At 37.2% G+C, this 27,367-nt stretch overlaps 2 protein-coding genes across 2 annotated transcripts; both read left to right on the top strand.

Annotated features, from left to right (window-relative positions):
- The first annotated feature begins 68 nt into the window (after positions 1-68).
- Positions 69-10,981, top strand: LOC128204623 (uncharacterized). Its single transcript, XM_052906024.1, has 6 exons — positions 69-85; positions 3,052-3,238; positions 4,031-4,246; positions 6,208-6,423; positions 9,633-9,728; positions 10,389-10,981. The coding sequence occupies exons 2-6, from the start codon at positions 3,223-3,225 to the stop codon at positions 10,979-10,981; spliced, it is 1,137 nt and encodes a 378-aa protein (XP_052761984.1). The 5' UTR covers positions 69-85; positions 3,052-3,222.
- A 14-nt stretch (positions 10,982-10,995) lies between these two features.
- On the top strand, positions 10,996-21,096 carry LOC128205315 (uncharacterized). The gene is made up of 4 exons (XM_052906849.1): positions 10,996-12,354; positions 14,903-14,974; positions 19,029-19,100; positions 20,605-21,096. The coding sequence occupies exons 1-4, from the start codon at positions 11,073-11,075 to the stop codon at positions 20,808-20,810; spliced, it is 1,632 nt and encodes a 543-aa protein (XP_052762809.1). The 5' UTR covers positions 10,996-11,072; the 3' UTR covers positions 20,811-21,096.
- The last annotated feature ends 6,271 nt before the right edge of the window (positions 21,097-27,367 follow it).

Here is a 27,367-nt window from a genome sequence, read left to right as displayed (position 1 = left end):
GGGGTTTTTGTGAAAGAGTACATTCCAAAGGGATTGCAACTTTTGGAGTACATGGGGAAGTTGAGAAGCTGCAGTCCTAGTGATGGTGAGGAGGATGAGACTTACAAGTATTATTTTCATAACAACGGGAAAAAAATGTAGTGAGTATATTATACATTAATTGTGTAGTTTTAGGAGACATAAAAACGTAGCACAAAATATTTAGTCTTGTGTAATATTTTTAACTGCATTCTGTTTTGTTTTTCCTATCATTCTAAGGCAAAAATAAATTCAGTGTTCCCACTCGTATTTTTTTCTGGAAGTAAATGCACCCCCTAGAGTGAATTTATGGGGGTGCAAGAGCATTTTGGGGGTACAATACTTTAGCAGGGCTTGATTTAAAACACACTCATTGTGTACTGAATTTTAATATCAAGCTCTTTTTAAAAAGAATGAATTATGTTTCTTTATCAAGCATTGGCAATTTGGAAATTTATTTTGTTTTCAATTGCCTTATTTTTAGCTATACTGGCCAAAGGCCAGAGAGCTTATGCCGTCACGCGGTGTCTGTTGTCCGTCCGTGTGTGCGTGCGTCCGTCCGTGCGTGCGTCCGTAAACAATTGTTTGTTTATGCTTTAAAGTATTTAGTTATGATCTAATCTCAATCAAACTTATACAGAAGTTAGATATCCATAAGAGCTCGGTTCCATTTGAGAACCAGCCAGATCTGCCCATGCATGACTGGATTATGGCCCTTGAATTTGTCAAAATTACAACAAAACAGCTTGTTTATGCTCTAAATTCTCCATTTCTTATCTGATCTTCACCAAACTTATGCAGTAGATAAATATGCGTATGAAATCAGTTTCTTCCGAAACCATTTAGATTCGCTTATGAACAACTGGATTATCTCCCTTGAATTTGTCGAAATTGCTATAAAACAGCTTGTTTACGCCGTTTAATTAAGCCTTCATTTCAAATCTGATCTTCACCAAACTTTTACAGAAGTTACATGTAGATATGCATTCGTAGACCATCCAGATTGGCTTAAGAATGACTGGATTATCTCCCTTGAAATTGTTGAAATTGCTATTAAACAGTTTGTTAGTGCAAAAAAGTCTACATTTCAAAACAGATCTTCACCAAACTTGTACAGTTGTTAGATATCTATGAACAGGACTAAACGAACCAAGCCAGTAGAGCACAGGCCCTCATGGGCCTCTTGTTATGGAGTTCCAAGACATTTTACCTCCCATACTATAATGTAATACGGTATGCTTGTTTAGCTGTATATACCTATCATTTACAATGCAGGAATTGAAAAAAGTCTGAAATAATACTGGTTCCCATGATACCGAACACATGCCGGTGCCTGAGTTAACCTAAGGGTCGCGAGTTTTACCATACCTAAACGCCCGGTATAATTATGCCCCATCATATAATGGCCGGGGCATATAGTGTTACCCCTATCCGTCATTCCGTCATACCTTGTCCGGAGCATACCTCCTGAACCACAACATTTAATACTTCACAAATTGGTATGTGAATACATCTTGGTGAAGTCGAGTGTCTGAGTACCAAAATTAGGTCACTGTGACCTTGATCTTTGACCCATATCATAGAAAAACTTTGTCCGGGCTATATTTCCTCAACTATATGCCCTAGAGACATTAAACTTGGCACACTGATACATCTTGGACAGCAGTAGTGTCATGTACCAAAATTAGGTCATTGTGACCTTGACTTTGACCCATATGATAGAAAAACTTTGTCCGGGCTATATTTCCTCAACAATATGCCCTAGAGACATTAAAATTGGCACACTGATACATCTTAGGAACACGGTGTGTCATGTACCAAAATTAGACCACCTTGACCTTGACCTTTGACTCATATAATAGAAAAACTGTCCGGGCTATATTTCCTCAACTATATGCTCTAGAGACATTAAACTTGGCACACTAATACATCTTTGGAAGAAGGTGTGTCATGTACCAATATTAGACCACTGTGACCTTGACCTTTGACCCGTATAATAGAAAAAACTGTGTTGGGCATATCTCCTGAACTATAACAGCTACTACTCCACAAATTGGTATGTGAATACATCTTGGTGAGGCGGAGTGTTGCATATGAGTCATTGTGACCTTGACCTTGACTTAATAGAAGATCTAATAATGGTGTGTCTAACTTTTGATGGAGTGATGACCCTATTTTAAGTTCAGCATACAGCGGGACATTTGTGTACAATGGTCACATTCTAGTTTTTGTATTATTTCCTGTGTAGATAAAACATGACAGCCATGTTGAGTTCTCCCTGTTTTCTACTATTATCGCTAAATCTTTATTGATATTTGTTTGTTATCTTTGTTTATGCGACGGAGGGCTCTTTTGACACGTTAGACTGGGTTTTATAAACCAATCATGTCGTAAACCAGTCTAAAGGACTACATCATTACGAGTACAACCAATATCAACCTTGAGAAGTAAATTATATAGCGCACGTCATGCTCGGCTATTTCCGACAATGTTCTGATAGAATATGGAATATTCCACTCCAACCAAGTGCTCAAGCATGCCCACAATTACCAATCAGAAACGTGACACGTTTTTAGGAATCTGAAAACCCTGTTAAGGTGACAAGATAATTTAAAAAGTAACTGCTGTGATTTATGGCTGAAACCAGTAGCCTGCTATAGATGGTTTACATTGGTTACTTAATACATAATGGAAGTAATGCAGAAAGCTCTCAAAAGCTTTTCAAAACTTCTTGTCTGCATTAAGCGGTCACCTGTCATTAATAATCGATGCTGTTTTTAATGGCCACTCATGACAGGTTTGTATTTCTTTTTATATGCCCATTCAACTATTAACAAACATTCTGTCTTGATGTTAACTGTTTGCCTTTAGAAGTTCCCTGTTGTAGGACCCTAGACAAAGATTGGTAAAGCATTCATCACAAAAAATAGCAATTCAATTAACTGGAAGATTGAATATATGTTCAGTGTTGCATAAAGTAAAAAAAACCTTTTTGTTAACATAGATTACATTGGAACTAAACTGTTCTTTCAGTATTGATGCAACTAACACCAAAGGTCTTGGCAGGATGGTTAATGACTCGGCTAAACCAAACTGTAAGGTAAAAAAGATCATGACTGACAAGCCACGGTTGTGGCTGTATTCCATAAAAGACATACACCCAGGAGAGCAGCTTACCTTTGACTATGGTGTAAAAGATGCTCCATGGAGAAAGCGAAAGGTAATGACATTTTATTATCTTGGAAAGAGTTTGCTAGCAATCTAAAATACCTTCCCATATATTGAGTGTTTTTATTGAGGGAGCAAAGACATAGCCGTCCTTATGTCTGTTGAGTGTATGTGTGTGCGTCCATGCGTGCCTCTGTGCGTCAGACCGACCTTGTGGGGGCTGTAACTTCCTTGCTGATTGAAGGATTCTTAAATAACCTGGCACAAATGTACACTGTCATTATCCAATATGTCACATACAATAACCAGGTCTCTACCTACCAGGTCAAGGTCCCAATTGAGGTTAAAGGTCGAATTTGAGACAAAAAGCCTTGGCCAGTCTGTTACTTCCTTGCTGATTGACTGTTTCATTTTGAGGACTTTAAGAAGCACACCAGCTGGTAAGTCCTCGTGATGTTGCCATTTGTGTGTGTTGTTTAGAGGACTTAATGCAACTAGTTTGGATATAGATGCAAAGTAACACTCAGATTGAATGTTTAAACAAATAAAGAAGAACATTGCAAGAATGAGTGAAACGATATTTTGAACAATGCAACTACCACAAACTATGGGTCTAAACTGTTCTTAATCCTTTACTTCATGAATATTTATTTTGATACTCTACCCACTAAGATAAGGCCAGTTATATTTATGACAGTAAGAATAGCCTAAGGTGCAAAATATCAAATACTCAAACATTGTAGACCCTGATCAGACAGCTCCTCCAAAATCTGGATCTATTTTGTTTGCAAAAAAGCATAACAAGACATAGGCATTGAATGGAAGGGTTAAAATAAAATTTCAGACAGTGACTCTGCCCCCAAAGTAGATGTAGGTCATGATGACAGTGATGATGGTGACGATGATTACGACCAAGATGACAGAGAGGATGACTTTGGAGTACGTAAGAAGAAACTAAAGATGGCTTCTACAAGTACGTCAAAACCAACAGTAAAACCCAAACTGGCAGCAGCAAAAACAGAAGGAATGGCAACAAATACCATTACTACAAAGCCAACAGGTAAATATAGTCTAAATTTGTCAACTCAAACACTGGTTGCTTAGGCATCCTTAGTAACTCAAACTCAATTTGAGCAAATGCTCCATTTTTATGCCCCCTACCACTAAAGTGGGGGGCATATTGTTTTTGCCCTGTCTGTTTGTTTGTTTGTGTCCAACTTTAACATTGGCCATAACTTTTGAAATATTACAGGTAGAGAGTTCATATTTGGCATGCATGTGTATTTCATGAAGCCTCACATTTTGCGTGCAAACATGTCAAGGTCAAGGTCATCCTTCAAGGTCAAAGGTCAAATTACCAAGTTTAACATTGTCTTTAACTTCTAGTCTAGATAGAGACTTCATAATAGGCATGCATATGTATCTCATGAAGCCGCACATTTTCAGTGCAAACATGTCAAGGTCACCGTTCAAGGTCAAAGGTCAAATCAAGGTTAAACGTCATTTTTGTGACAAAACACTGTGGGGGCATTGCTGTTTCACAAACACAGCTTTCTTGTTCCCATTAGTTTCAAAAGTCGTCTGCTACAGAGGCGTGAAAAGGCGTTTCTATGTGGTGAATGGTTTAAACAACAACTGCCAAGATAATTACTTTAAATAGTGCTTACACAAAACAAGACTGTTTCATTTTGAGGACTTTAAGAAGCACACCAGCTGGTAAGTCCTCGTGATGTTGCCATTTGTGTGTGTTGTTTAGAGGACTTAATGCAACTAGTTTGGATATAGATGCAAAGTAACACTCAGATTGAATGTTTAAACAAATAAAGAAGAACATTGCAAGAATGAGTGAAACGATATTTTGAACAATGCAACTACCACAAACTATGGGTCTAAACTGTTGGTTTGCAAGCCACAGTTCTTAATCCTTTACTTCATGAATATTTATTTTGATACTCTACCCACTAAGATAAGGCCAGTTATATTTATGACATTAAGAATAGCCTAAGGTGCAAAATATCAAATACTCAAACATTGTACACCCTGATCAGACAGCTCCTCCAAAATCTGGATCTATTTTGTTTGCAAAAAAGCATAACAAGACATAGGCATTGAATGGAAGGGTTAAAATAAAATTTCAGACAGTGACTCTGCCCCAAAGTAGATGTAGGTCATGATGACAGTGATGATGGTGACGATGATTACGACCAAGATGACAGAGAGGATGACTTTGGAGTACGTAAGAAGAAACTAAAGATGGCTTCTTCAAGTACGTCAAAACCAACAGTTAAACCAAAACTGGCAGCAGCAAAAACAGAAGGAATGGCAACAAATACCATTACTACAAAGCCAACAGGTAAATATAGTCTAAATTTGTCAACTCAAACACTGGTTGCTTAGGCATCCTTAGTAACTCAAACTCAATTTGAGCAAATGCTCCATTTTCCCCATTAGTTTCAAAAGTCGTCTGCTACAGAGGCGTGAAAAGGCGTTTCTATGTGGTGAATGGTTTAAACAACAACTGCCAAGATAATTACTTTAAATAGTGCTTACACAAAACAAGACTGTTTCATTTTGAGGACTTTACGAAGCACACCAGCTGGTAAGTCTTCGTGATGTTGCCATTTGTGTGTGTTGTTTAGAGGACTTAATGCAACTAGTTTGGATATAGATGCAAAGTAACACTCAGATTGAATGTTTAAACAAATAAAGAAGAACATTGCAAGAATGAGTGAAACGATATTTTGAACAATGCAACTACCACAAACTATGGGTCTAAACTGTTGGTTTGCAAGCCACAGTTCTTAATCCTTTACTTCATGAATATTTATTTTGATACTCTACCCACTAAGATAAGGCCAGTTATATTTATGACAGTAAGAATAGCCTTGGGTGCAAAATATCAAATACTCAAACATTGTAGACCCTGATCAGACAGCTCCTCCAAAATCTGGATCTATTTTGTTTGCAAAAAAGCATAACAAGACATAGGCATTGAATGGAAGGGTTAAAATAAAATTTCAGACAGTGACTCTGCCCCCAAAGTAGATGTAGGTCATGATGACAGTGATGATGGTGACGATGATTACGACCAAGATGACAGAGAGGATGACTTTGGAGTACGTAAGAAGAAACTAAAGATGGCTTCTACAAGTACGTCGAAACCAACAGTAAAACCCAAACTGGCAGCAGCAAAAACAGAAGGAATGGCAACAAATACCATTACTACAAAGCCAACAGGTAAATATAGTCTAAATTTGTCAACTCAAACACTGGTTGCTTAGGCATCCTAAGTAACTCAAACTCAATTTGAGTAAATGCTCCATTTTTCCCATTAGTTTCAAAAGTCGTCTGCTACAGAGGCGTGAAAAGGCGTTTCTATGTGTTAAATGGTTTAAACAACAACTGCCAAGATAATTACTTAAAATAGTGCATACACAAAACAAGACCGTTTCATTTTGAGGACTTTAAGAAGCACACCAGCGGGTAAGTCCTCGTGATGTTGCCATTTGTGTGTGTTGTTTAGAGGACTTAATGCAATTAGTTTGGATAAAGATGCAAAGTAACACTCAGATTGAATGTTTAAACAAATAAAGAAGAACATTGCAAGAATGAGTGAAACGATATTTTGAACAATGCAACTACCACAAACTATGGGTCTAAACTGTTGGTTTGGAAGCCACAGTTCTTAATCCTTTACTTCATGAATATTTATTTTGATACTCTACCCACTAAGATAAGGCCAGTTATATTTATGACAGTAAGAATAGCCTTGGGTGCAAAGTATCAAATACTCAAACATTGTAGACCCTGATCAGACAGCTCCTCCAAAATCTGGATCTATTCTGTTTGCAAAAAACATAAAAAGACATATGCATGAATGGAAGGGTTAACATAAATGGTGTTGTTGCCATTTGTGTCTGTTGTTTAGAGTACTTAATGCAAATAGTTTGGATATAGATGCAAAGTAACACTCGGATTGGATGTTAAAACAAATAAAGAAGAACATTGCAAGAATGAGTGAAATGGTTCCATGATGTTTTTATGCGTTGCCATATAATGGCCTGGGAATGTAATGTTACCCCTATCCGTACTTCTGTCTTTCCATCGTTGTACCTTGTCCAGAGCATATCTCCTGAACCACAACCACATCATTTATGCTTCACAAATTGGTGTGTGAATACATCTTGGTGAGGCAGAGTGTCGCATTCCAAAATTAGATCACTGTGACCTTGGCCTTGACCTGTGACACATTCTAGTTCTAAATGCATTTTCTACTGCAACAGTTCTGACCCAGATCAGATGTCAGGCGACCTACTTCTTATCAGAATTTAATCTATCTGTCATTCAGATGCAATGATATTTGCCCAAAATGGCAATATTGAAAGAAATAAGAAATAGATACAGAATGATGTTACAGTTTGTTTAACCAGATCAACTGCTTAGATAATTAGGGCCCCACACCTTCCATGAAGAACTCTGGTTGTCATAGCAATGAAAGTAAGAAACTACTTCTCTAAAACGATTGGTCCAATTTCAAAATAATTTCACAGAAATGATCCTTAGTAGGTTCTCTACCAAAGTTGTTCAAAGAGTTATGATAATCAAAAAACATGGCCGCTTAGGACAGGGCCAGTTTTCTTTATATGGCTATATAGAACACTTTGAAAATCTTCTTCTCAAAATTTTGGTCCATTTTCAAAATAATTTCACATAAATGATCCTTGGGTGGACCTCTCTACCGAATTTGATTGAAGATTTATGATATTTCAAAAAACATGGCCACCAGGGGCGGGGTCGGTTTTCCGTATATGCCTATATAGAAAACTTTGAAAATCTTCTTCCCGTAAAGCTGGTTATTTCTGCGGCCATAATATTTTGGGTTTTTGTCAAAAACTAGAAATAACTTATTTTTGCGGATTATTAATTCTGCGTTTCATGAAAAGGGAGTGATAAATTTTTGCGGAACTAACTCTGATTATGGTTGTTATCGATCTGCACGTTGCTGTTTATCAAATTCTACTTTCGATTTCACTACACTTACGATACGGCCTGTATGGCCTAAACCCTGAGAACCAGTCGGCGTTTTAAATATCACTGTTGGCTTTATCGGGACCTAAAGAAACAAAAGTTACTGCAAAACTATGTTTGATATCCAAAAGGAAAGCTACCCGGAATATATATACAAAATAAATGCGTCTCAAATCAAACCAAATGTAGTATACAAAACTGCTTATAATTATCTTAAAGTTATTCTGAGAGTCGCGATTACTGGTATAATGTAATATATGCTAACAGCTTGTATCCGAGGCATGCACCAAGTAAGTTTCAGGGACCACATCTTCTCTTTAAAAATCGCAAGATGTAGGAATCACCTTGTCCGTCCAACGCTTTCTTGCTCGGTCAGTCAGTCATATAATATGAAAACTTTGCCATATTTTCTTAACTATATGCCCTAGAGACATTAAACTTGGTGCATTGATAAATCTTAGGAAGGAGGTCCGTCGTGGTCCAGTATTATGTTATTGTGACCTTGTCCTTGAGCTTTGACCCATATAGAAAAACTGTAACTGGGCAATAACTCAGCATTACCTACAAGCAACAAATCTGGTGTGTGAATGCATCTTGGTGAGCCGGAGAGTTTAGTACAAAAAGGAGGTCGCTGTGTCCTTGACCTTTGACCCATAGATATATTTTTATCCGCACCATATTTCCTACATGTATATGCCACACAGTGGGTTTGAACTGTATTCAATGTGGGAAAGAGAAAGGCACCTTTTATTGACAAAATGTATGTCTTAATAATTTCACTACTTGGAACAAATGCTACGGTGTGGACGTATCAATCACCTTCAGTGATAGTTCTAGTTACACCTAGTCGGAGTATTGGCCCGTTATTACACCTAGCCATAATGTTGGGCATTGCGTTCGCTGATCAGTTTTTACCTGCGAGGATATTCTTACCTGCGTGTTAAATAACTACGGACATTTTATACTGCGGAATAAATGTTTGCGGTTCGATAAAGGGACTGCAGAATAGCAGAAATTTGAGCCCACAGAAATTACCAGCTATACGGAATCCAAAACCACTAGTCCAATTTCAAATTCATTTTGCTGAAATGAACCTTGTGTGTCCCTCTATAAATGTTGTTCAAGGTATGATGATATATAAAAAAAACATGGCCGCATGGGCGGGTCAATTTTCCTTATACATCTTTTATATACAAAGAGTATTTGCAATGGTTCCTTTGAACCCCTTAATCAGGTGAGTGATATAGGATCAACATGGTCCTCTTATGACAGGTATTATCAGTGCGTCAAATAGCATAGATCTTGATCTTAAGCTGAATAACTCAGTTTCTGATCTAGATCCAAGGTGTTTGATAAAATTCCTATGCTCAGGGCAAAGTAATGAAGGGGTTAGTATTTCCTGTATTTTATCTTTTTAGAAGATACTGAGAGCTTGGTAGCTTCCAGTACAGACCAAGAACAGAGCGACAGTGAACTGGACAATGGTGATTTTAAACAAAGCATGGCCATTCAAGGTATGTGAGGAACACTTGCTAGAATTTAACCTGTAAATATTACACATGGCACTAGTCTTTGGTGCAAATTTAGGAAACGTCAAAGGGTAGCTTTATTTACTAGCATATTGTGAACAAGTAACATACCATATTCATTTTAATAGACGCTCATGCTCTAATAGATGCACCCCTGGTTTATGCAGAAAAGATATTAAACAGGGCTCGAATTTAACTTTGCGGTTACCAACAGAGTATATGACTGACGATTGTCAAACTCCTAATTGATTTGACATTTTCGCAGGGAAAGCTATCTATACAAAATTAGATAGCAAAATATGTTCTAATAGTATCTACTTGGTAATCTCCGACAGTAATAGGTGTAGCTTTTGAGGCAGTGTAATTGGTATTTGTAAATTGTGTAATGTATGAGGAATTCATCAGTAGAACGTCCTCATAATGTTGAAGTGTGTGACAATAAGAAGTCACCATTTAGACAGAGTATCTGACATTTCAACGCCTCCTTGCATCAATGAATTGCTGTCTTTCCAGGACACTTATTTCTGCAGTTGTATGATTTTTCTTACTTTAATGAAAAAGTTGCAGATGATCATGACATTTTTGCAGACAAGAATTGCAAAGCTTGAAAATCATTTAACCAACCATTTATCCATTTCTTTACAGAAGCCAATGATGAAAGGTGGTCTGATGAAGATATAAGTCTTGAGGATAGTGGTGATGAATATATACCCCCTGTGAGCAGTGACTTTACATACAGTGAGGAAGACATTGTGGATGCTGATGCCCAATATAAAGAACAGTTAGATGAGTCATATAATGCTGAAGAACATGTGTCGGACAGCACAAGTGATTCTGATGTTATTCCTATAGAGCAGGAGTTAGTAAATAAGTTGACAAAACCGAATTTAACTATAATGCAATCAAAAAAGAAAGAGGATGGCACTCGAATATGGGACAAAAAACACTGTTGTCAATACTGCATGAAGTTGGTGGCAAAACTGCCCCGACACTTTGAGCAAAAACATAAGCACGAGTTTGAGGTGGAACAAGTTCTGTCTCTTCCGAAAAAGTCCCCTGCCAGGAAAGAGAAGTTGCGAGAATTAATGAATGCTGGAGACTTTTTACATAATAAGAATGTGATTGCTAAACAAACAGGAAACTTGATCCCTTTCAAGAGACCAAAAGAAGAAGATTCAAGTAGGGCTAGCGACTATGTCACTTGTAGCCAGTGTTTGGGCTTGTTTTTTAGGACGTGATCTCTGGAGACATGCCAAACGATGTCCAAAGCAAAATCGCACTGCAAGAAAACAGAAAAGGATCAATCACCAGGCAGCTGGTTTAGCATTGATGCATTCTAATGATTTTAGTAAGAATGAATCGTTCAAAACAGACATTGTAAACAAGTTTTCATCTGATGAAGTATCATTTGTTGCAAGACATGATGAGCTGATAGTAAGGTTTGGAGAAAAGCTGTATAGTAAACATTCGCAGCAGCCACATCAGCATCAATACGTAAGACAGAAAATGAGAGAAGTGGCTCGTCTACTTATGAATGCAAGAAAATCTGATGGAAACATTCACAACTTGATGGACTGTGTTGATCCTGTAAAGTTTCCATCTATTGTTGAGGCAGTAAAAGTAACATGTGGTTTTGATGGAAATGGCAAATACAAAGTTCCATCACTGGCTCTTAAGATTGGACACTCATTGAGAAAATGTGCCAATATTTTGAAAAACCAAAGTCTTGTTACAAGGAACTCAAATTTGAAGGAGAAAGCCAATAGTTTCTTAGAACTTTGTGATGGTGAATGGGCTGCTGAGGTTTCTAGTGCTGCGCTGCAGAATTTACATGCGGAAACCTTCAACAAACCAAATAAAATACCAATGGCAGAAGATTTGAAGAAGCTACATGATTATCTTAAAGCACAAGCAGACACACTGCAAAAATCACTGACAGAGTTTGCGGACAAAGACCACTGGAGAGAACTTGCCAATGTGACGCTTGCACAGATTGTTCTTTTCAATAGAAGAAGGGGTGGTGAGGCAGAACGCTTGGAAGTTTCCCAGTATTTGAAAGGAACCCAACAATCAGTGAAGATGCAGGCAGAAGTGGCCAGTTGCCTGTCGCCATTTGAAAGGCAGCTTGCTGAAAATATGAAAAGAATTGAAATCAGAGGAAAACGTGGTCGACGTGTACCAGTCTTACTTACAGATAAACTTCACCAGCAAATGGAAATTCTTATGAAAACAAGAGAAGTAGTTGGAATCAGCACTAGGAACATTTATGTATTCGCAAGATTCGGAGATGCTGAATTTCCGCTTAGAAGTTCTGATGTGCTGAGAAAATTTGCTTTGGAATGTGGTGCAAATAACCCAGAACTCATCACTTCCACTTCTCTTCGGAAACATGTGGCCACAATTTCTCAGATACTCAACCTCAAAGACAATGAGTTGGATCAATTAGCCAACTTTCTTGGTCATGATGTGAGAATCCATAGGGAATTCTACAGATTACCAGAGGATACTATTCAACTTGCTAAAATTAGCAAGCTTCTTGTTGAGTTAGAGAGTGGAAAAATTCAAAACCATGAGGGAAAAACTCTGGATGAGATTCATCCAGATGTTGAAGGTAAGATTGTCAAAATATTCTGATACATAGATATATGGCAAAATCTCCATTTTCATACTGTAAAGTCTTGCTATATTGACCACCTTAAAAGACAATCACAAGGGATGATTTTAGACAGGTGAACTTTAAATGAAGGTCAATAATAGTCCAGAAAGCTCCTGCAGGATCTTTCTGCTCTATTTTCGGTCTTCTTTTTGCAACCACCTGCACCAAAAGACTGCTACGCATCTACAACAAGTGGTCACTTTGAAATCTCAAACATCTGCAACCATGTCTCTGTAAGGGGTCAATAGATTTGCATGAAACTTAGTCGAAATATTAATTATGATCATAATGGAAGGATAGAAATCCGCCGGAGCATATGGTAAAGGTGAGCTATTGTGACCGCCTCTTGTCTGATGTCCGGCATCTGTTCACACTTTTTATGCCCCCACCACTAAAAGAGGGGGGTGGGGGGAGGCATATAGATTTGCCATTGTCTGTCTGTACATCCGTACGTCCAGAAAAGTTTGTGTCGCGCGTAACACAAAAAGCGTTTGTACTTCAGACTTGAAACTTCATAGATATATCATTCAGGATGTGAACTTGTGCACCTGGGTATTTTCATCTGCCCGAAATTAATATTTACGGAGTTTTGGGCCTTTATTTTGTGAAAGACAAAGCCTATGGACACATTTTCTAGATTCCTCTGAAACTGCTCTCTTGAACTTGATTCAACTTTGCATATTTGTTCCTGAGGTGTTTCCTTTAAAAGTTGTTCAAAGAATTCCATTCCATAAAGAACTCTGGTTGCCATGCCAACTGATAAAAAAGTCTTTAACAATCTTTTCAAAAATCACTTGACCAGATTTGACAAATATTTGGCACAAAAAGTGTTTAAGTGACTCTCTACCAAGATTGTTCAGATCATGATAATGTCGTATTTTTGGTTAATTTTTTTATTAAAATTCTCAGTAGCCATTCAAGGTAGAGCTTTGAAGCTTCTTATAGTTGTCTGACATCATAATAGCAACAAACGTCCACCATAGCTGAGTGCTTAGAGCTTACGGGTTGGGAGGTCCGTGGTTCAATGTCCCCAAGCCGGTCAAACCAAAGACTTGCAAATTGGTAATAATGACTTCCCTCCTTGACGCCCAGGATTTCGGGTTAGCATTACACTGGTTCGTTGGGTGTCAGAATAATTTGACGGGCCAGGTTTCAGTCCCAGGTGTACCTCATAAGTCACCAGGAGAGTTGAAGTCAGAGGTGAGGAGCCGTTGTCGCACTCTCCTGACCTTCTGACCAAAACCACAGAACCATGCAAAAGTGCCATACGGTGAATGCAAACAACATAATAGCAACAAGAGTGCCATAACTCATGACTGCATTTTGTCAAAGTTATGTCCCTTTTTTTGTCAGAATTTCGGTTACCATTCAAGGTAGAGCTTTGAAACTTCTTATAGTTGTCTGACATCAGTGTTGCAACAAGAGGGGGGCAAGTTCTTACCAGGTGTGGTCTGGATTTAATCTTTGTTGTCATATAATCAAATCTTTAAAAGCTCTTTAACCTTTTACTCCATAGATATGCCTATTGACTCCTCTGTAGCAGAAGACTTTTGAAGACAGTGTGGGAAATGGAGCATGTGATCATAATGATTAAATGCTCCTTTTCCCACAATGTTTGCAAAGCCATTCTATATGGTTATCCTTTCTCCAAGATTATCTTCCTATCCATCATTTACTTTCATTGTGAATTAGTCTAAAAATACCATATGTAGTAATCAGTTCAGGGTTGAAAGGAATGTTTTATGTCGTAGATTCAAACTCAGATAAAGCCCCATGTTATATTTTCAATTGTTTTGGTTCTCATAAAAAGCACAGTGTTATGCTGTCAAATTATTTGGATATCAGATAAAGCCTCATGTAGTGGAGGCATATAGGGTTGCCCTTGTCTGTATGTTTGTCCGTCGTACGTACGTCTGTCTGTACTTCCGTCCTTATGTCCTAAAGATTTTGTGTGATCTAATTCTTGAAAAGTATTGCCCAAATTCTCACCAAACTTTACACACATGTTTGTGACCACAATATCTTGATCAAGTTTGACAGCCATGTAAATCACTTCAGTTATTTTGGATGTACGGCCTTTTATTTGCAAAAGTATGTCGATTTTGACAAAGTGGAAGTGGGGGCATCTGTGTCCTATGGGCACATTTCTAGTTTAATCTCAGATAAAGCCCTGGCTTTTCTTTCACAAAGTGTCTTGAGTCGAGATCGTGCTCGAACTCAGAATTTCAATCTCAAATATTAACCTCATGTGATTTCTGATGGTGAAATTTTGAGTTTGAGCACGATCTCGACTCAAGACGCTTTGTGAAAGCCGTGCCAGGATCACAGATAAAGCCCCATGTAATATTGTCAAATGGTTTGGATCTCGGTTAAAGCCCCATGTTAAATGGGCTTTTGTCTAGATCCAAACTGTTTGCATATAGGTCATCAATGGGCAGGAAAATTTGCCACTTCTGTGCACAATTGGGGAAAATGCATGTTACAGATCTTTCTATTGTTCCAGATCTTCAAGTAGAAATCCCGAGCGCCGAGTCCTCAGCTGATGGAGAGACAGATGGAGTTCCATCGAGAAAAGGTGATTTAGAATTTGAAAATCTCTTTCTATTTGCAGCTCCGAGTATGAGTTTTTATGCCCCCACTTCTAAAATATGGGGGGCATATAGATTTGCCTTTGTCCGTCTGTCCGTCCGTTTGTACATCTGTCCGTACGTCAGTACGGCACAGTAATTTTGTGTCTCACATAACTCTAAAAGCCTTTGTACTACAGACTTGAAACTTCATAGATATAATATTCAGGGAGTGAACTTGTGCACTTGGGTGTTTTCATGCGCCCAAAATTAGTATGTATGGAGTTATGGGCCTTGGTTTTGTGAAAATATGGCATTTTGACAAAGAGGAAGTTTGGGCCTCTGTGTCTTATGGACAGATTTTCTAGTTAAAAATTTGATGCTTAAAGTAAAAAATGAAATAATTGTGTGACAGATAATGAGATTTTGCTTCATTTTGAGGACTGTAATAAGCACAGAAGCTGAAAGGCCTCATGATGTTGCAGCTGATGAGTTGTTTAGAGGACTTTATGCCAACAGTTTGGATAAAGATGCCATATAAGACTCAGATTGTTTGTTTAAACAAATAAAGATGAAAATTGCAAGAATGAGAGAAATAGGTCCATCAGAACCATGATGTCAGGGCTCCAGATAGGGTGTGTATTTAACATGCTAAAATCTTCACCAGTATTTCTTCACTATTGTTAGAATCATTTTGAAGAGACCATTCTTCTGAGTGGTGACAGTATAGGGTCTTGTTAAGAAATATTGAAATTTTGTAAAAATTGTATTATTTATCTGTAGCTGATTGTTGAATATGCATTGTTTACAAACAGTTTGGACCCATATCAGATGCCCGATAACTTTTTCTAAGCTTATCTTTAGATGGGATGTATTATGTGAACATCCAAGGCGGGTGGTGGGTGTTTGGCGGGAAAGCTTTGTCACGGGTAATTTTTGGACAACCGCTTATCCAATCCTCATCAAACTTTACACAAGTGTATGTTGCCATAAGATCCTGTGTAAGTTCGATACTCATCAATATCCATCAAGTTTCTACAGACTTTAGGCCCTTTATTTGTAGAAATTACTTACAAAAGACTTTGTCACAGGGAATATTTCGAGAACTGCTTATCCATTTCCCATCAAACTTTACACACATGTATGTTGTCATAAGGTTCTGTGCAAGCTTGATCCTCATTACTATTCATGAAGTTTCTGCAGAGATAAGGCCCTTTATTTGTTGAAATTATTTAAAAAAAGACTTTGTCATGGGGCTTTTTAGAGAACCGTTTATCCAATCCTCATCAAACTTTACACATATGTATGTTGCCAGAAGATCCTGTACATGTTGGATCCTTATTAACATTCATCAAGTTGCTGCAGAGAAATGGCCCTTTATTAATTGAAATTAATTAAAACTCAGGAATTGTTACAGGGCAATATTTTTGGAACCTTTGCAGATACAGACTTGATAATTGGCTTTCATAAAACCCTTCATTGGTTTGGTAACTCTTTTTAATTAGTCCACTTGAATTTAGATAATTTTGTTGCCAGATGGGCGTATTTTGTGTTTTGGCACTCTTGTTCTGATTAGCATTTAATCTTTTGTCACTCAGACAGTATATTTGCATTGAAATTTGATCTGGATGGCAAAAATGAAAGAAATAGATATTCAGGTTGTTGCAGTGTATTGAACAAGATCAACTGCTTAGATGATTACTTTAAATAGTGCTTGCACAAAACAATACTTTGCTTCATTTTGAGGACTCTATTAAGAACACCAGCTAACATGTCATCATGATGTTGCTATGTTGTTTTTTTTTGGTTTTGTTGTTGTCGTCCGTTTCTGCCAACTTTGAGCTAATTGGACTTCCCAGAGAGAGGGAAGCTGATACAGAGGAACCCGGGCAAGGCCCTACTCATTTTGAAGGAGCCCTCTGGTTCTTTAACATGCCCAGTGTATAGCACTGATACATGGGACCTCGGTTTAAAGTCTCATCGAAAGACTGGTCAGGTGGGGGATCGAACTCATGACCCCTAGATCAAGTGTCTAGCATCTAACTAGTCAATTCTCCCAAGGTGTGAATGAAACGGTAAATGCATGGGAAACTCAAGATTTTAGTACGCTAGGCAGCCAAGCATTGCAAGAGAGGCCCTGACAGTCTCATGGTGGAGGTTTAATTCACTGACTGAACACAAAGAATAACGGTAAATCAGAACTCTTAAACTCATTGTAGACCCCTGATCTGGGTCAACAATGTTGGCCAATGTCTATTTACTGAATAGGGAAAACAGACGTTAACAACAAAAACAGTCAAATAACCATTTTTTTGGGAATTGTGTTCCCCATTTAAAATGTTACCCTGTGGGACGGGCCTCTATTTAGCTTTTCTTGTACGGGTGCAGGGTCCGACTGTCATGTTTTTCTCAAATTTATGGCGATAACAGTTTAGTCATGCTTGGGTAAATGTCTTTAAGGCAAATAGTTTGGATATAGATGCAAAGTAACACTCAGATTGGATGTTAAAACAAATAAAGAAGAACATTGCAAGAATGAGTGAAACAGTACCATGATGTTTTTATGCCCCCCAAAAAGTGGTGGCATTTAGAGTTGTCCGTCCGTACGTCCGTCTGTTCGTACGTCCATCCAGAAGATTTTGTATGGTCTAAATCATGAAAAGTATTTGTTTAATTCTCACCAAACTTTACACACATGTTTGTGACCATATCTGGATCAAGTTTGACAGCCATGTAAATCACTAGTCATTTTGGAGTTACACGTAACAGCCCCTTTATATTTTGTGAAAATATGGCATTTGTGACAAAGTGGAAGTGGGGGCATTTGTGTCCTATGAACACATTTTCTAGTTCTAAATGCATTCTCTACAAACAGTTTGGACCCAGATCAGATGCCAGGTGACTTACTTTATCAGAATTTAATATTTCTGTCATTCAGATACTATTTGCTTAAAATGGAAATAATGGAAGAAATAAGAAATAGTTACAGAAGGTTGTTACAGTTTTTTTAACCAGATCAACTGCTTAGAGAATTACTTTAGTGCTTGCACAAAACAATGCTTTGCTTCATTTTGAGGACTTTCATTAGCACACCAGCTGGCAAGCCCTCATGATGCAAACAGTTTGGATATAATATGCAAAGTTAAACTCAGTGCAGAGGACATTTCATCTCGGTTGAGCAATCTTAATCTTTACAGTCTGAACTTTTTACCTTATATGTTATTTTTATACTCATCCCCAATTAAAGCATCTAATGATATGGCAAAATGTCTAATGAAAAAAAAAATGCAAAATTTGAATAGTTTTGAAAATGTTGTGGGATTTGAGCTTGTGCTCATTGTAAGCAAATGCATTATTTCCCACAATATTTTCAAGTAGCCTTCATCAGATGCCTGAAAAGGCGCTTCTATGAGGTAAAGGGTGACGCAATTTTTTATCTCTAATTGATGTCTGCTTTATTTTGGCAAAATTTCTTATTTCTTTCATTATTGCCATTTTGTGAAATGGTTTGGATCTCAAATGAAGCTCCATGTTATACTATGAATTGGTTTGGATCTCAGATAGAGCCCTATGTTATACTGTCAATTGGTTTGGATCTCAGATAAAAAGCGACATTATACTGTCAATTGGTTTGGATCTCAGATAAAGCGCGACATTATACTGTCAATTGGTTTGGGTCTCAGATAAAGCGTGATGCTATATTATCAAATTATTTGGATCTCAGATAGAGCCCCATGTTGTTTTGTCTATTGCTTTCAATCTTAGATAAAGCCTCATGTTATATTGTCAATTGGTTTTGATCTCAGATAATACGCGATGTTATACTGCAATATTATTTTGATCTTAGATAGAGCCCCATGTTATAATGTCAAATTTTGGAATCTCAGATAAAGCCCCATGTAATATTGTCAAATGGTTTGGATCACAGATAAAGCCCCATGTTATATGGGCTTTTGTCTAGATCCAAACTGTTTGCATATAGGTCATCAATGGGCAGGAAAATTTGCCACTTCTGTGCACAATTGGGGAAAATGCATGTTACAGATCTTTCTATTGTTCCAGATCTTCAAGTAGAAATCCCGAGCGCCGAGTCCTCAGCTGATGGAGAGACAGATGGAGTTCCATCGAGAAAAGGTGATTTAGAATTTGAAAATCTCTTTCTATTTGCAGCTCCGAGTATGAGTTTTGAAAGAAAAGTTATTTGATGCCTAATGTTAAAATAAAATAATCGTTGGACAGATAAGTGGATTTCTGGATATTTACTCTGTGAATTGTAAAAAAAAAACTTAATTGTTTTCTTAATCAAGGAGAAGCAACACGTCTTTATTAAAACTTTATTGAAATAATTATGTTACCCAGTTTGTTTAAATACCTAGATTACAATTTGCAGTTTCTCTTTTAAGAAAAACCTTTAGGGGTAGATACATGTACTTCATTCCATAAAAAAGTTTATCTGTTGCACTGGAAATGTAGATATCCACAGAAATTATATTGTTACTAGAATTGTTGAGGTTAGAGATATTAAAAATGTTTGATTATGCAGAGTTAATTTGGTCTTTAAATGGTACCATCTGCGCATGTGTGTCGAAGTTCTGTAGTGTGTGCATCTGTCTGCATTTCTGTGTTCCAATTGTAACACCTACATTCCTTATCAGATTTTCATATCATCAGGAAAAAAAACTTGTTTACATAAAGACTATGAGTTGTGCCACATGCCAATGTCAGGAGCTCAAAGGTCAAAGTAACTATTCAATGTCAAATTACATACATTATTATCTACATTTTTGTGTCTGGTCCGGAACTCCTACACTCATGTTACAGTTTTTAATACATTGGCACAAATGTTCTTTATGTGTTTAGCCACATTCCAAGAGGTGACTTAAAACTTGTCCAGTATGAGAATTACCAATCAGACGCTTCTAAAATAGTTCTTTGAATGTCTGATTTATCATGTTTGAACTTTCAACATATAGTTGGTAAGACTTGAAAATGTACTTGAATTTAAATCTGACCTATCAGATGTTTTAGAAAATGTTTCTCAGTCAAACAGTTTTATAAACACCTAAGGCCATATTCATAAAGCTCCTAAGGAAAATCTCAAACTTAAGTGAAAATTTCAAATGCAGATTTCAGTTTATTTTCAATTATACTTCAATGAAACGTTGCATGCTTTTGAAAATTACGTTTTTTCACAAGCATGCAGTTTCATTGAAGTATTGTGGGTAAAAATAGAGAAATCTGCATTTGAAATTTTCACTTAAGTCTGAGATTTTTCTTAGGAGCTTTATGAATACGGCCCCAGACCTCATCTATTCTTGTTCTGCTATATTAAAATTTTATCCCTTTTTATTGAACGTTTTGGATAAACTAATGGTATTCACATGTCCTCTACCTATAGCTCCAAGGTCAATGTCGCAGCAAATTTAGGTATTATTTTCATTTGTTCTATAACCGTCCCATATTCTTTATCCCATTTTCAAAATATTGTAGGCTATAATCATAAGCTGAAGGCGTGTCTGACACATGACCTTTGATGATCTATCCAAGGTCAAGGTCACTATTTACAGATTTATAAACGCTTTAGACTTCAATTATTTCTCTGTTTATTTTGTAAAAACTGAAGCATTTCCATTTTCAGTCACTTGTAAGAAGAAAAGCACTAAAAGGACCATGTGGTCGGAGGAGGAAAAAAAGGCTGTCCATCAATTCCTGGGAAAGTTCTTCGTGAGTGCCAAACTCCCGGGGAAGGCACTATGCCTTGAAGCTAAGAGCAAAGCGGCAGTGCTGAGCCATCGTCCATGGCAACAAATCAAATTCTATATTAAAAACCATAAAGTGGTGTGAGATTCACAATACATTCAACAATTGGACAACCCAGTTTGATTGAACTTCGATGACATAAGACAATACATTTTATTGTGTGTAACACATTATTCAACAAGAATTTCAGTCAAATATGTCATATTAAACCATAGGAAGTGTTATGTACAAAGGTGATTACTTTGGCTCCATATTTTATTGAATCATCCCCTTTTATGCTTTTTCAACTCATTGTACTTATTTCTAGAACTATCATACATCAGTCATTAGGTTTTGGTAACAATGGAGCTTGATTAAAATCTTTCCTTAATATGCTATTTTTAGCTCCCCTGAGTATGCACATGTCAGGTATTGTGATCGGTCTCCATCCGGCGTATGTCATACGTCGCATGTTCACTTTTCAAACATCTCCAAAACTACAGGTCCAATTTCAAACTAATTTCACAGAAATGATTCTTGGGTCGACCTTTACCAAAGATGTTCAAAGAATGATGATATCTCAAAAAACATGGCCACCAGGGGCAGGCCAGTTATTCTTATATGGCTATATAGAAAAAATTGAAAATCTTCTTCAAAACTACTGGTCCGATTTCAAAATAATTTCTCAGGAATGATCCTTGAGTGGACCTCTACCGCCAGTTTTCCTTATACACCTATATTGTAGAGAATTTTTGTAATGGTTCTTTGGTAGCCCTTTTATCAGGTGAGCGATATAGGACCATTATGGTCCTCTTGTTAAACTAATCCACGATGAAAGCATCTGACAAAAACTAATAAAATCAATTTGAAATGAAAATGCCTATTTCCAATAGCTTTGCAAACTTTGTGGGAAATCAAACAATTGCTCATTATGAGCAAATACTCAATTACCCACATTGTTTTCAAAGGTCATGCAATACAGATGCCTGAAAAGGTGTTTCTATGAGGTAAAGGGTTAAAACGGTGTAATACATAGAGGATCTTACATGAGTGTTTATTCCATATCATTTTTAGCTCGTCTGTTTTTCGAAGAAAAAAAGTCGAGTTATTGAGATAGCCTTGGCGTCGGCGGCGTCTGCGTCTGCGTCGGCGTCCAAAAACTTTAACCTTACCTCATAACTCAAAAACCGTTCAACATTTTCAAATGAAACTTTGTACACATGTTCCTAGGAATAGTACGCATATCTATACAAGGTCACATAACTCTGGCTTTACTTATTTTTGAGTTATTCCCCTTTTTCGGACTTAAAAACAGACGAGCGTTGGCACCCACTCTGCGGTGCTCTTGTTATGAAACGAGTTGACTAAAAAGCATGACACAAGCCTTGGCGAGTGTCATATGGTTTTAGTCAACGAGTTTCATAAAAATGATATGGAATAAACACTCGTGTAAGATTCTTTTTATAACATTAAGAGGAATTTTCGAAAAAAAAAATCAGTTAAACACACTAGACAAATCGTCATCCGTATAGGTTTTTGCCGTTAAAGGAGGGAATAAAAATGCGATGTCATATCAACATCCTGAATACAGCTACGTCATACGCAAAGTCAGCAGATGGTACCTTGCTAGGCATTTGAGCATATTTATAGACCGGTTTCAAGTTTTATTTATGTAACTAGTTAAGAAAAGAACATTGTCTTGCTGCAGTTTATCGGTTTGTAAACTGCAACGGGCGTGTGCAAAGTATGTGAATCCCATGTAAACTTTGCACGCACCCCGTTGCAGTTTACAAACCGATAAACCCCAGCGAGACGACGTTTATTTCATTTTAATTTTATTTATATTTTGATAAAATAGGATTTAAGCTTGACATGCGATTTATTCAAAATGTATTCGGAAACATCACAGAAAAAGAGAAATACAGGTGTATGTTGCTTAATGGCGAACCCCTCGATCGCCTCTAATTGTCGAAACTTTCACCTGTCACTGTGCGGTTTTCACTCTTGTTCATTACATAAAATAACCGGTTATAACCAGTTTCAAAATAAAAGGTTCATTGGAAAATAAACGTCAAAATTTCGCATAGGTCTATATAAGGACGTTACATAGGGAATGTAAATATTTACATGATATTTATGTCACTGCTTTATGTCACTCCCAGAAGCCAATTTATGTGATAGACAATGTTTATAGCTCTGACATCGCTTATAATTGAATAATCCCTTTTTCTGCTTTTCATAATTAATTTTTGTTTACAACATATATTTCTAGAGTAATTAGAGCTAAATTATTGAATTTTGAAGATTGATGCTATTTTTAGACTCATGCACAATGATGAGTAAGAAGATCTAAGAGAATGGAAAACACCAATGTTGAATGGCTTTGAAAACAATGTTGAAAATGTAGTATTTGCTCATCATGAGCAATATTCCATTTACCACATTGTTTTCATTTGTCATCTGCTTCAAGTGTCAAAAGGTGTATCTATGGAGTAAAGGTTTAAGTCACATAGTACTAGCATAAGCAGACTTGGCTGTATAAATGGGCTTTAAATCAAATGAGCCCTGCTGTACCAAAACCAACCTTTGGACATTGCAATCAGTATAGACCAGATCACTAACAGCATTAAAAACTGTTGTCTGATCAAGGTCTACACTGCTTGCCAGTCATCAGCACATACTCTGTGTTGTATATTGTAATGACAAATAGTAGACCCTGATCAAATATCACATTTTAATGAGGCAGCTGATCTGGGTCTCAACTCTTTGCAAAGTCCTAAGGTTAATTTTTGTACAACTATTTCACATATTCCCTTGAAACTTCAAAATGACAAGGAGAAGTGCGGTGTGTAAGAACCATAACTCTGCATGCATAATTGTTTGAGTTATTCCCTTTTTTAGCTCACCTGAGTTTACTCAGGTGAGATATTGTGATCGGTCTCCGTACGTCCACACTTCAGGGTCTACAGTGTTAAGCATGTCTAAAATGTACAGCAGCGCTCAAATATTTAACTTTAGGAAATATAAAATGAGCTTGTAAGTTGAGTTTTTTAAGTGGATCCTGTCAGACTTGAACAAGTGATAATTATGGTAAAATTTGCTTGCTATGATTGCTCAGTACACACATTTAAACATTTCCAGCCATGTAGCATATGCGTCTGGTAATTGTGTAAAGACGTGTGTTTGTGTGGTTTTGTATAGATACCCTTGCGAGGACTTAAAGGTCCTCACGTTGACGATGTGGATTAAGGTCATTGTCAAGTAAATGAAACAGAAGCCATCGTAATGTTTGACCATTGAGTTCTTGAAAAACAATCAGGTTTATGCAGTATTAGGTTATTTAAGGTTGAGGGAGCCTTTAGGAAAGAGCTAGATAAAGGGTTTGACCGGATATTACCCATTGTATTTTGCCAACGACCCTAGTGTTGTGTATATGTCGTTTCCCTTTTCACTGCAATGGACACATGAGTGGACATTTGCCTTTGGTAAAACCATTGTCCGAGTGTCAAAACAGCTTGGATCCACATGAGACGCCGAGTAACTCGGCGTCTCATTCGGATCCAAGCTGTTTGCATATGTTACGACACTCGGAGTAGGGCAGCGAAGGGGTTAATAAGTGAAACAAATGAGAACCAACCTTTGAACGTTGCAAAGTGTATTATTTAAGTCGACCGCCACATTACACTGTTTGTCGTGACAGTTTACGAGACAGTGTAGGTGCTGATGACTGGCAAACAGTATAGACACGGATCAGATGCAGCATCTGATCTGGGTCTACGGTGTTTCGCATGTCTAACATGTACGACAGCGCTCAAATATTTAACTTTGGGAAATATGAAATGAACTTGTAAGTTAGTTGAGATTTTAGAGGGGATCCTGTCAGACTTGACCAAGTGATAGTTTTGGTAAAATTTGCTTTGCTCTGATTGGTCAAAACACACTGCACGCATTTAAACATTTCCAGCCATGATGTAGCATATGCGTCTGGTAATTGTGTAAAGACGTGTGTTTGTGTGGTTTTGTATAGATACCCTTGCGAGGACTTGAAGGTCCTCACGTTGACGATGTGGTTAATAAATGACACAGAAGTCTTCGTAATGTATGACTATTGATTTCTTGAAAAACAATCAGGTTTATGCAGTATTAGGTTTACTTATGGTTGAGGGAGCCATTAGGAAAGAGCTATATATTAAAAGGGATTGACCAGATACTACCCCATTGTGTGTTTTTGCCAACGACCCTAGTGTTGTGTATGTGTCGTTTTATTGGCTGGCGATGAGAGTATAGAGTGAAAATGCTACTGCTGCTTAGATTCTTTTATTATAACACTGATTTCTTCTTGAATTTGCGCTTTGTACTTTCTTGCCATCGTTTACAGACCTACTTTAAGTCTAAATTTGTCGTTGAATAGTCGAGCGTGATGTATTCTGAAAGCTTTTTTTGTCTTTTGATATATCGGTGAATTTACATTCATGAACACATTACTGTACCTGCTTCGGAGTGGCTGTGTGTTTTGCATGTGGTGTTTTCTGCATGAGTTAGAGATCAGTGAGCTAAAGAACAAAGTCCTTGCAATGATAGAATGACGGCTACGAATGTACGGGTTATTTGTTGTCGTATGCTCGCCGTCTGTTGTCGGCGTCTATATTTACTGCTATTTTCTATCTATGGGGTATACTTTGTGCTTCCAGAATATCATTTTTACCTGATTTTTATATAAAGCGTGCACGCCAGTACTATCTCAGGAACCGCAAAGTAGTGAAATGAAATTTGATACATTTGTATACGTTCTGGGAATTTTATTTTTATTTCAAACACTTGTTAACCCCTTCACTGCTAGGCAGATTGTGCACATGCGGAATAATTTTTCTACTTCCGCTTTAGAATTAACACACTCCCTCGACATTTGGTTAAACCATTGGCCGAGTGTCAAACAGCTTGGGTTCAAATAAGACGCCGAGTTACTCGGTGTCTTATTCGGAATTAAGCTGTTTGCATATGTTACTACACTCGGGGTAGAGCAGTGAAGGGGTTAATAACTGAAACAAATGAGCGCAAATGTTCGAAAACCAACCTTTAAACGTTGCAAACTGTATATTTATGTCTCTTTAATATCTCAGGAACCGCAAAGTAGTGAAATGAAACTTGATACACTTGTAAATTGTAACAAAAGGAAGAACAGTGATTTTGAATTTTTTGAATTATATGTATCTCCTTTAGAAAAATAAATAAAATTAAGACAAGCTTTTGTTGGTCGCGAGCTAAGCTGCTCTTATGAGATATGAGATAACTTCGACTTGTTCGATATCGGCGGTACCTAAAGCAAGCTAGTTTTCAAAGCACTTTCCATATACATGTACATGTATTCTGTAATTTCCAAATGTGCGTATTTTGATTAATTGCACTCAATATGAGGACTTATCACCGCATGACCCTCGTGAAATTAGTCCCGTCCTCACAAAATATGGAGTTATAGATTGTGTAACTTAAGTCCTTATATTGATAGAAGGATTGAACGTCCTCGGAAAGATGTCCTCTTTTTGTATGAATATACGGTGGAGTCCTCGAAGTTTGTTACAGAAAAACGGTTTAGTGCATTGAAGAAATTCTCATGTCGTTATAATCAGCTAGTAAAAAATACCTTTATGTCGTAGTTTCGGTTCGCTAGCACTTAGAATAAATTGGTCCTCACTTCGGGGTCGAATGTCAAGGTCCTCGCTACGGGTGCAATACAAGTATGTGTGTGTGTGTGTGTGTGTGTGTCTCTCTCTCTCTCTCTCTCTCTCTCTCTCTCTCTCTCTCTCTCTCTCATTGATATTTAATGTCACAGTGTAATTCGCTTATGTTGAACTTTAAATCCGTAGCGTTCCATAATTTCACTTTACATGCTATACGTTTTTGTAACTGATCTCAAACTGGGGATATTATGTTTAAAGCACAACTTTTCTTTCAGGAAAATGTTAGTGGGCCCTGGTCATAAACGACTATCCGACAGGCCTAACAAAAAAGGACATCATTTTAATTGAAGACGACTGCTGTTGTGGTCAGACGAAAGCCAAAAAGGGTGAAATAAAAAAAACGTCCCAAGAAATTCCCCAGAAAGAGCATTTAAGCATTCGACTTATATGATTTTAAAAACGATTATAGTTGCAGAATGAATGTAAACACGAACTGTTTGATATATGTTTCCAAGTATACTTTTGCATGCCTTGTAAAGCCTCATTATCACTCCTGTATCTTTTGAATGTTTAATAGACTTAGATTTTGGGACACCAGAATCATATCGTTCCACATTTGCATTTTGTTCTGCGTCTAAAAATATATATTTTCATACCCGGAAATCACACGCCGAATAATCCAAATGCATAGAAATATACTGCCTGTCAATCAAATATATCGACTACAACGGCTATTTTGGATGACCTTCGTTTTAAATGTAAACACATACGCACTGGACTCCTTATAAAATGCTTTACTAACATGCTTGATATAAAATCAAATATGTTGGCATTTCATTTTTTATTAAAAGAATAAATCATGTAGTAACGGGTACAGAATACCTATAAATGTATGAAATGAAAATTACAGAGACAAACCGAGTAGTTAAAAAACAACAAAAATACGTATTCAGATTTTGTGAAAAGGCACCATTTCTATGAAAA

The sequence above is a fragment of the Mya arenaria genome, chromosome 10, assembly GCF_026914265.1.
Source record: "Mya arenaria isolate MELC-2E11 chromosome 10, ASM2691426v1".
Classification (NCBI taxonomy): domain Eukaryota; kingdom Metazoa; phylum Mollusca; class Bivalvia; order Myida; family Myidae; genus Mya; species Mya arenaria.
This window is presented reverse-complemented; position numbering and strand designations above follow the sequence as displayed.